This window comes from Stegodyphus dumicola, chromosome 7 (genome assembly GCF_044657685.1).
Source record: "Stegodyphus dumicola isolate Sdum_Otavi_A_Nest chromosome 7, ASM4465768v1".
NCBI classification, from domain to species: Eukaryota; Metazoa; Arthropoda; class Arachnida; order Araneae; family Eresidae; genus Stegodyphus; species Stegodyphus dumicola.
The window spans coordinates 29,783,407-29,795,250 of record NC_140774.1 but is presented as its reverse complement, the minus strand read 5'-3'; the positions used below and the strand labels follow the sequence as shown (position 1 = coordinate 29,795,250).

The window sequence follows — 11,844 nt, the reverse complement described above, 5'->3', positions numbered from 1 at the left end:
TTTAATCATATATATATATATTGTGCACTAATTTTCACAAATATATTACATACTAATTTTCATCATTTTATATATAGCTGTTTAAATTTTATCATATATGTTTGAAAAAATTAACTAGGATTTTCTGTTATATAATAAGTAATACATATCCATGTAATATTATCTATTATTTTTAATTGCTATGATGTTCTATATAAGCCTGTTGTAAAATGTCAGTAACCATCAAATTTAGTATATATTTTTAGGATTAATCACCCCTTGAACATTTTTCTTATTCGTGAGGCTTAATTTTGCTACTAAAAAGTGCATGGGCTTTTTTTGGCAACAACAAGTAATTGCAGAATTTAAAGGGGAGGTAAAAGGAAATAAGCTGTTTTAGCACCCAGCCGTGGGGGGGGGAGAGTGAATAATTTGAAAGGAGTTTATGTGATGTGTTCAGAATGATTAAAAAATATGAAAACGTGTATATTTCATAAACTATTACAGAAATTGAAATTACATGTCAAAATATAGATGTGGTATATGTTGGCGATGTTTTCATGCCAGTCTTCAGTTTTTCATTAAGTTTTTAACAGGGGCATTTGATGCATGAATTTTAGCTAGAATTTTCCTGAAAGCACAATCATGTTGATCTTTGTTTATAAAGCTGATAATGGCATGGAATTCATATAAAGTGATCATTAATGGCAATTTCATTGTTTCTTCATTCTATGTGATCTACTATGACACTGATGATCTAAACTAATTGATATAATTCTTATAAGTGATAGAAGTTTCACGCCATGATTTTGGCCTCACCAATAGTTTTGGTGTCATCCCTACATGATGGATTTAAATCATATCATTGGCAATGATTTTGTTTAACATCATTGAGCTCCATGGAACGAACCTTGTGCCCAAATAAAATTGTTGCGAGGAACTTGCGTGGATTTCCTTTTGAACTCTTATTTCAAACTTGAGCCATTTGTTAGATCATTTTCACTTTTGAATAATTTTAACCTGTTAAGGATGTTGTTTGTTTGCTTCCTATAATCAATCTTTAACTAACATCAGTTTGAAATGATACCCATTCATAGTGCACAGAGGACTGTTCATAAGCACTTAGATTTTCAACTTCGTTGTTAATAGCAGTTCTTGAATATCCATTATGATGCTCGTCTTGCTATACCAATATATTTTTGAATCACTGTAGTGATTCACATATCCACTCTAAGACAAAAAAAGACCAAAAAAAAATCACTGTAGTGATTCACATATCCACTCTAAGACGCACCGAGAAAATAAAGCAAATTGGACACAAATTGATATGCAAAATTTAGTTTTGACGCAAAGGTTTTGGCAGAAAATGCGAAGTTTTACCTTTTGGCTGCCAATGAATGAACATTTGTCGCTACAGCACATCTGATCTGCGCAACTGGCAGGCTGGAACAATGCCACTATTAGACAATGTTGGCAGGAATAGGTGAACCATGGCCACATGCAGCGTCAAGAAGGAACCAATAGGCCTAGAGAAATGACAGAACGTGAACACCGAGCATTCGTCAGAGCGGCACTCACAGCCCCAGATGCATCATTATCATTGATTGTATGTGCAACTAGTGCTTCAGTGACGACAAGGACCATTCATAGACGCCTCACAGAAAGGAGGCTGAGGTCATGGCGCCCCCTTGCACCGACTACCATTGATCTTTGTACAACGTCAGGCCCATTTGCAGTGGTGTCGAGCTCATTCGCACTGGAATGTCACTGACTGAAGTAGAATAGTCTTCAGTGATGAGTCCCGCTTTGAACTGAACCCCGATGCCCAGCGAAGGCGAGTCTGGAGACGATGCGGAGAGCGGTGTGGTACCAACCTTACTGTCTTCCGGCAGACAGGCGGACAACCAGGAGTGATGGTCTGGGGTCCCATTTCATTTCATAGTAGGATCTCTTTGGTTGTCATCCTTCGCAACCTTACAGCGGTACCAGCACAGCGGTACGTTGACGAAGTTCTAAGGCCTGTTGTGTTGCCCTTCATGTCACGCCACCCTGGACTTACATTTCAGCAAGGTAGTGCCTGCCCTCACATTGCATATGTTTACTGCTTGCCTTAGTGCTTGCCAAACATTACCTTGACCAGCAAAGTCGCCGGATCTCTCTCCTATCTCCTCTTATGGGCAGGGCCCTCCAACTAGCTTGTGATGTTGATGATCTAATGTACCAGTTGGACATGGACAGAATTTGGCACGATATCCCTCAGGAGGACATCCGCAACCTCTATCAATCGATGCCAAGCCGAATAACTGCTTGCATAAGGGCCAGAGGTGGACAAACGCATTACTGACTTTTTCACTTTGTGAAGCTCTATCACTTCAATAAATCATCCTTTTCTGTACATTTATATCACTTCTACCAATTGTCATTCCATTCGGATAACTCCTTCTTAATGTGTCGTTTTATTGTCTAAGAGTGTATATTGATATTATCTCAAATAGCCATTCATATTAGAAATACCTTTTTGAGTTACTATTTAAAATTTTTCATTTATCTAAAATGTTTTGAGTAAAGCCTGTCAAAATTTCCAGTGCTTTCAGAGTGAATTTATTTGTGCACACATACTTTTAGGGATGCATTGTAGAAGTAATTCAAATATCTACCAGATAATTTAGGGGAACAATATAAATTTAGTATGTTCATACTTATAAAAATAATTTAAAATATGTTTTATTAGTTAATTATATAAGGACTTTCTAATTAATAATGCGTATTTTTCAGATGATACATTCTCCTATTTTGAGGCACATTCGTAGAGTATTAATGTCCTTAGTAACATTTGGGACTACCATTCTTCTTGTCGTTTGGCTTCCTGTGAGAATAGTTGAAAAATTAATTCCTGGTTTTCTTCCATATTATGTCATATTATCAAGGTATTTCTTACTTGTATTTTAAAAATAAATACAAATTTTTAAGAGAGTTTATAGACTAGAGATAACTAAGATGTGTAGATTTTTAAGAAAAACAACTTATTTTTCAGTGAAATGCCTTACAGTGAGCTATCATTAGAGCTTGTATTATTGCAAGTTATATTACCTGCTTTGTTAGAGCAAGGACACATGAGGCATTGGTTGAAACTTTTCATACGTACATGGTGCATTGGAGTCTCGTACATATTGGATATGCGTTCCTACCTATTGGGCGATACAGATATTGACGAACAAGTAATATTTTTATATGTTTTTTGTTATAAACTAGAGTAGCATGTGTATGTTTATTATTATTTTTTTAAACTTGGATTTGTGTAGCAAACATTTTTACAGTTTTATTATTATTTATTTTGTCAATTTTTTTTTTTTTTTTTTTTTTTTTTTTTTGTTGTTGTTGTTGTTCAGATTATGTAGAGGATGGTTCTATAGAATTGTTCATAATGTGCTTTTGCAGGTTAAAAATTGCATAAGATCAGAAACGTTGATTTAGTTACCATTTAACTAAAACATGGAAATGGAATTATTTTTCTTTTGTATGAAAGAGAAAATGTACTCTGTGCTTGCTAAATTTTAATCTTAATTAATTACATTACATAATTCAATTGAAATTTCAGAAATAAAACATTTCTTTTTTCTTTACAAGATTTAGTGTATTGCAGATGTCTTCAAGGTAAAGTTAGATTTTGAAAATGATGTATTCTGAGCAGGGTTGGCAAGTTTTTCCACAGTGTAGAAAGTCTGTCGAAGAAATTGATTTTTTTTACTTATCTGATGTTGATATCACTATATTTTTTCATAGGCAATACTACTGTGACAGTGATCAATTTAAATGTCTGATCAATTATTTTTTTTACATTACAATATTTTTTTTTTTTAAAGATGAAAAACAAGTCAGATGTATTTAGTTGAAGAATATTATCTTAAATCATCTAATTCAGTAAAGGCAAAAGTTTATTAAAATATGCATCAAACCTATGTAAGGCTGAAATATTTTTACAGTGTATCTTAATTCAATTTATTTTCAATTAAACAGAAGCGAAAATGAATGTGTAAACATTGTTTTTTAAAAATAATTCCTTTTTCAGCCACCGGATGCTGCTGTACCAGCACCTCCAGCAGATGGTGAACCTCAAGAGGGCTTCCCTGCTGCTGCTTTAGCTGCTGCACATCAAGCACTTTTCCAAGCAGTGAGCCCATCAAGTTTTCAACCTTATAAACGTCCCAAGTATTTACCCTTTAAGGTACATTTAACTCATTAGAAAATTGTTTTAATGAGTTGTGGGAAATTATATACGTAACATTTGAAGTATAGAATGTTAGTAATGTTATACCTGTTAATGTTTATGAAAAATAAAAGCTTACAGATATCTATTATATCCTTGAGATGCAAATTTGTTACATGTGTAAAATTCCAGCAATACCTTTCTTCCATTCAAAGTCTTTTATAATGTAATAATGAAAATACTGTTTCATTTTTCATTACATTATGAAATGCGATCTCTTATCTCTAAGCTCTGTTGCTTGTGTATGTATGCGTGCATATTGGGTCATGTATGGTTTTTCAGATCAAAGTGCACTTTCTTTTAATTATTTTATTGCTGCTGATTGGGAGTGACATTGATTGAAGCAGATGTTTAATTACAGTCTTTCAGCTCAGGTTGTACAATTCTAACATGTATTGTGGCATAATTTTTGTTTCATTGCAGTCCTAATAAAAAACTCAAAAGTTAATTTTTTTCATATTATGCTCTTTTATTTTCATAAAAGGAAAATGTGCTGGTCTGACTAATAATAAATTTTGTTCTGTATATGGAAAATGTTGTTTCATATAATGCAGTTCAAAGATGGCTTGAGAAGCTGAAGAATTGAAATTTCGGTTGATATTGGCTGTGGCCGACCATCCTCTGTAAACAAAGATTATTAAAAAAAGCTATTGTTGAGGATAAATGTTGTACACTTCAGGAAATATCAGACAGATTAAATATTCAAAAGTCGTTAATTCGGACACCCATAATCCGGACCTCAAAGCTAAAAACTTACTGCGCATGCGCCGCGTTGGCACATGCGCACAGGCGTTTTACGCGTGCGCGTAAGACCTTGACTACTGCGCATATGCATGTGCGCAAGTGCAGAATACGTTTCCGCCTGCGCGTTTAATGTATAACAGACGGTGTAAGCTAAAATTATCTAATTATCTATTTCAGTTAATGATTGTGTTGTTCCTTAATCTTTGAATTGGATCCCGCTTATTATTTTTTGCAGACTGTAAGAGCAATTTTATAAAAGTAAACTTGAACTTTTGATTATATCAAATAGAATTTCCGATGCTGGAACTTCCAAAGGATCTACAAAACAAAAGTATGTTTCGATGTCCAACAAACAAAAAGTGGAATTGCTGCAAAAAATGGATAAAGACATGAAGAATGTGACAGAGAGGTTAGTGAAAACGAAAAAATTTCGATTGACAAGTTAGTCGGTAATCTCGGCACAGCTATTAACGGGACTTGAACAGCGGAACTTTGTAACTGAACAAGAAATTATGTCTTTTTATAGAATTAAAGAGAAAGTATTATCACATAAAATGAAGCAACTTAAACAACTAACATTGAGAGAAATGTTTAATAAAGTAAACAAATAAATATTAAGCCTTTTTTTTTTTTTTTTTTTTTTGTAAATTTTGATACCCTTTAGATCATAATTGTTCTTTATTTCATAAATTACGGTTTCATATTTTTAATTTTAGAATTTCTGCATGCCATCTTACGAGATTTAAACTGATGATCTATAATCCGAAAAAATCGATAATCCGGAATCGCCGAAGTCCCGACGAGTCCGGATTAACGACTTTTGACTGTACTAGGTAATCATATGAAGATTGGATTTGTAAGCCTTTATGATATATGGCTTACAAATCCAAATTACCCACACGTTATCATAGCAGAATATGCTTACTGAAGTTCTAGCATGAGATCCTTTGCTAAAAAGGAATAACAAAGCTTCTTTCTTGAAATGCTCATTACTAGAGATGATTTTACTTTAAAATTTTCTTTTTATTTCTATTTAATTTATATCTAGTATGTCCTTTTCCATTTTAGGCTTATAAGCCTTTCACTTGCCATGTAATTTTTCGTATTTCATAAACTTGGAAATGTTTCTTCATTTTTTATTGGAAAAAAATTATAATAAATTATTGATTTCTTTAAAAAAAAATTTTGGAATATTTTGAACTTTTGGTTTATGTAAATTTTTAGAAATGCTGTCTTTGACACATTGCTTTTGATTACCCAATGCTTTTTCTGATTTCCTGCTCAAGTATTCTTCTTTTAAAGGTGTTTAAATATTTATTTTAGAGTCACATCGGAGCAGATTATGTCATGGTAATTCATTAAATTTAACATTTTAAAATTTTTACTTTGTTGCAGTTTGAAAGAACTTTAAATGTTTTAATTAAAGATTCTTGTTTGGCCCTTCATTTTTAATTTTTATTTTAAAATGTTTTAAGAATTTACAATCATCTAGGTATAATTAAAAAACATAAAATAATTAATAATAAACATAAATAATTGTTAAAAATTCTTCTACTGCTCCTTGAAAAAAGACCTTGGAATTTTCAACAATTAAAATATATTTTATATTTTTTGTATCAATTTGTGTTTTATTGATTTTGTTGAATTGTTTTTGCTTTGAGTGTTTCCTTTTGGAGAGTTGCTCCCTTTCATGATTTAATTTTCATTAAGTATTTACTCTTGATTATTTTTATACTGTACCTACTACTTATTAAAATCACTTCCATTCTAAATATATTTGAGTTCATTTAGCAGCTGAGTTTAATAATGGCAATTTATGTATTTTAAATAGTTTTAAAATTTTTAAGTATAATAATAACTAATAATTCTAAAATAATAATTGAAAATTTATACTAAAATTAAATTATTTATACAACTTTTATAATAATTTTTAGATTTTCTATAAACTTATTTTTGTAATTACCTTTTTATGGAAATTTTATTATCTGTTTCATAGAAGTGCTGATAGTGTTTTTGATTAGCACCTTTCGGTTCAACAAATATTCTTAGAATATGCAGTGCATGTCATCACTTTTGGTGTTAGTTTCTACAGTGCTTTTAACATTTTCATAACCAGTTTTTATACATGCACATTGTCTCTATATTGTTGTGAATTGACACATACTCTACAAGTAAATCCTTAGAACTTCCTTCACTAATATCTGAATGTTATCTATTATTTGCAATTCGTCTGATGCTTTTTTTACATGGAAGCCACATTTTTCAAAAAACGTTTTAAACTGATTTTAAGAGATAACCGATGCATTGATTATAATATGCATGGCATCCAGCATATATATTGACTTATCTCTTTTAAATAGAGAATATATTGACTTATCTTTTCATTTTTCACAAAATTAAATTCTGTTCATCATTTAATGAACAGCCTTTTTGTAATTACTTTTGAATGCTTTTATAATATCCTATAAGCAAAGGATGAATGTTAGAATATGCTTAGCATTTACGTCTAATAAGTCTTTTTACTTAGCATTTTAACCTGTTACAAGTCAAACACGCAACAAATTTTAAAATCTTCTTCCAGTGACTTATTTAAAATTCATGTTTCTAGCCAGCAGAAAGATCCCCCCCCACACACACACTTTTTTTTTTTTTTTTTTTTTTGTTGTTGTTGTTGTTGTTGTTGTTGTTTTTTGTATAGATGGTCAGTCATTTCATGGTATGAGCATGACCAACATTTTCCTTGTTTTTTTCTTTAGTCCACAGTTACCAGTTCTTTTCCATTTTCATAGACTCTTAATGTACGATAATGTTAAGAAGCATTTTGTGAACTTGATTATGACTCTCTGTGATGGATTATGTATCTGTCTCAAAGGTACAATTTTGAATGTAAATTAAGATGGGCAGCACTTCCTCCTCCTATCAGCTGGTATTCAAGAAGGAACCCTCACTCATTTACAATATCTCATTAGGACTGTTTTTTGGGGGGTATTAGTTTAATAAATAGTAGTTTTGTGCTGGTTAATATGTATTTGTTTTCATTCTTGGAAATTTGAGGCCCACCAATGGCCGAGAGGTAAAGTCGCTGAACACTGGTAGTTCGGTCCGAGGTTCGAATCCCGCGAATGGGCTGGCTGCATAGGCGTTTTCGTGGTTTCCCCCATGTGTAACATGTATACGAGCTAGTTTCCTTTAGAAAGTCCTCCACGAAGTCATCCCTTCCCTTAGGCAGATAGCCCTTGAGGCTTTGCCGTAATCATGTACACCACCATCTTGGAAATTTGAATATAATAAGCTGCTGAATTTATTAACCAATGAATTTAATAAGTGGTGGATACCATAATATATAAGGATGGATACTGTAATACTTCTTTATATGTATATGTAAAGAAATGTCTTTCGAACCTTTTAGAAATCTTGTCATCCGATTGATTGGCACTTCATTAAAATATTATTGTTTTTATCTTTTAATTTTGGACATCAGTGTTATTTTAAATGGCACTTTTTGTTTCTACATGCTTTTTTAAAAATTAAATAGTAAAATGTTGAAGCAAATTATATAGTAAAGCAAGTTATGTTAATAAAATTCATGTGATTTTTAATATATATCTTGCATGCTCAAAATTTGATGATCGAATTTTAGAAATTATAGCATCCTGATAAAACTAACAAAACTTCTCTTTTTCCCTGAAATTTGTCTTTTTTATCCAAATTATTAAAATGCATTCTTCTAAATCTTATAAATTGCATTAATTAAATCTGAGCTTTTCTAAATTTCAGATAGTGTGCTTGATAATCTTCATGTGTATTAGCTTAACAATGGCAAGTCTTGTGATGATAACAGTACCAGGTAAGAAGCTTTAGATTTTTCAGGTGAAGGAATGTTTGAAAATTGTGTAGATAATATTAAATATGTTTTAGTAATATTAAATTATACTTAATAAGCATCAAGTCATATCATTTGCATCTTGTTGTGTGCGTACTTGTTTGTAATGGATTGAATGCACAAAGAAACAATGATAGTTTAATTAAATTTATTTTCACTAAAAAGAACACTTTGCAGTTCTGGAACTTCACAAAAAAATTAGTTGTACAGCTCTTCACAGTATTGCAGACAAAAAAAAAAAAAAAAAATAGTTGTACAACTCTTCACAGTTTTGAAGAGTACAGTCATTAGTGTCATTAGTCACAGTGCGATGCAAAGCACATCCAAAGAGCAAAACTCACTCAGAGATATCTCCATATTCAGTAGCCAAATTTGAAACAGACAGCAGATGCCCTCTCTGGTCTTACATAGCTTTCAAAGAAAGGTGTAATAAATTCCATTTCTTCAAACCACTGAAAGGCATATTAGTATAGAGTACAGTTATATAAGGATTAATTACATTTATTCAAAAACAGTACCCTAATAGACATTCTGGGACAGGACCAAAATGTCTTTTGGCAATTTTTTGCCAAATTTTGCACTAAAAATTAGTCGCCAAAACCATAGCCAGCTTGGTGATATTTTGATGTTAAGTAGACTTGCCCTTGTATTCTTACTTTTCAGACAAAGCTTTACTTCTTTAGATTTTCTTGTTACATTATACAAAACAAAAACATACTACAATTTCACTAAAACTATTTACATATGTACAAAATTCATAACGTTTCCCCCTTTCCAAGTACTGCCCATCCCTGGACAGGAAGCAATACTTACTACTAAGGCAAATACATGCAATACGTAAACAATAATTTTAGTAAATAGCATAAAAAAATTAAATATTAGATCAATAAATGAGTGCACAAATTTACAAAGTTAGAAAAACTAGGACCATGATCTTAGACTATTTACTTTATATACACTATGTACTGTGGCTATAGTAAAAGACTAACCTATCATAACAACTTTAGGCGTAGAATGCAGTGAATTAAGATCCGAACAACAACATTGTTCAGCCTGTTTAGGACTGTGTAAAGATCATCTGAAGATGACTAGCACTTTAAGAGAGAGTCTTTCCTGTTAAATCCCTGGACTATGATCCCTGGACAGGGAACCTAACTACTACAACTGAGGCAATCTATGCAAGACTTAAACAATGGTTGCAATAAATGACATAAAGCAAATCTTATGCTAAACCAACAAATAAATGCATAAATTTACAAATTTATATACAAATAGGACCATGGTCATACTGTTCTGTTTACATTATATACACTATGGGGGAGACTACGTACTAGTAAGAGGCTAGCCTGTCACAATAAACAACTTTTGCCTTAGAATTCACTGACATACGGATCTGAGCTATGGCATCGTTCAGTGTGACTAGGACTGTGTTAGGACCAGACCAAGGTGACTGTAGTTTAGGAGAAAGGCCTTTCTATGAAATCGTATTCTGCAACCATACCTTATCTCTTTCATTGAATCATGTCCTGTAGCTTTCATGTCGTATTGGATCTTCATATTCTCCATCGCCAAGTTGACTCACTCTTGTATAAAATTGTGCGTCACTTTGAACCATGCCTGGAGGTCTTGGATGTACGATTCAAGTCCAGTTATCTGAACTCCGACTATACGAATCACTTTCAAAATTAACTGAAGAAGAGAAGTAGAAAAAGGGAAAAGCTTAAGAAAAAGGGAAGAGACAGAAGAAGATGAGGATAATGTATCATTTGAGGAATTACGAAACATTCTTTTAAAAATGCCTGGATGTTCAGAAGTTAGTGCTGAAAATACAGCAGAATGGATAGTATGTGATTTGTCAGAACCTCGGTGTCAAATTCTAAATGATGGAGTTGTTAAAAGTGTGAGAGAAGAAACAGTTGAGGAAGAAAATTACCATAATATCGAAGCAGATGCGAGACCATCAGCTAGTGAAGCTTTTGCCAGCCTTGAAACTGCACTGAAGTGGATGGAACATCAACTCAAGTGTGATCACATGCAACTTCTCATTGGCAAGCTACTTGGCTGCCCGAAAATGAATGAAGATAGTCAACAGAATGTTCAGAAAGCAATGATTTTCAGCTTTTGTAAGTATTGTACAGTATGCTATATAACATATACATGAAAGTGTTGCCTTTTCATTTTAATTAATTAAAACCTCTTTTTGTTTAAAAAATAGTTTTTTTTTTTCTTCCATTTTCAACATGCAGTACATAAAGTAATTAATTAAAGTGTATGTAGACCCTTTCTTCAGGAAAAACCGAACTATCCGAATTTTTTATTCTCGAAATGGAGTCTGGTCCCAATTTATTTGGGTAATTGGAGTTCCACTATACTCGTCAGATGAAGAAAGTGTATCCGAAGGGTGACCAAATAAGAGATCACAAGGCAGACGATTCATCTGGGCATGGGCATGGGCAATAGCTGGTAATATCGTGGACAGCACTGCTACAGGCCAGTAATAAGAGAGGTAACTTCTGGTACCAGTCCTTGTTTCTGGCAAGAGGCTGTTAAGGATGGTTTGATGAAACCTCTCTACCTTGTTGTCTGACTGCTGACGGAAAAGTATCGTCTTGGTTTTGTTAATGCTGAGTAGCTTGCTGAGTTTTCTGATTACAGCTAAGATAAAATTCCTTCATTGGTGGAGCTGAAGACTCACTCCAAACTTGTATCATTATTTTGGCTACCATGGCAGCTTCTTTCTTGATCAGGGATACGATATGCTGCAGGGCACTTATTGAAATAATCAGTGATGACAAGGATGTATTTGTTGCCATAGCAGTTTGTGGCAAAGGCCCTTGGTTTTCAAACATGATACCTTTGCTACCATGACACCCTCTTGATCAGGGATAGGATAGGCTGTAGGTCACTTTCTGAAGTAATGAATGACAACAGGGCTGTATTTGTTGCCATCAACAGTTCAATTCTGAAATGC

The 11,844-nt window shown here is 32.8% G+C and overlaps 1 protein-coding gene across 2 annotated transcripts in view; it reads left to right on the top strand.

Annotated features, from left to right (window-relative positions):
* Window positions 1-11,844, top strand: part of LOC118183816 (E3 ubiquitin-protein ligase MARCHF6) — a 124,047-nt gene that overhangs the window by 78,775 nt on the left and 33,428 nt on the right. For both annotated transcript variants that reach the window (XM_035353423.2, XM_035353422.2), the window contains exons 14-17: window positions 2,755-2,906; window positions 3,014-3,197; window positions 4,049-4,204; window positions 8,768-8,837. In XM_035353423.2, coding sequence (XP_035209314.2) covers window positions 2,755-2,906; window positions 3,014-3,197; window positions 4,049-4,204; window positions 8,768-8,837 — 562 coding nt within the window. The remainder of the gene's footprint in view (window positions 1-2,754; window positions 2,907-3,013; window positions 3,198-4,048; window positions 4,205-8,767; window positions 8,838-11,844) is intronic.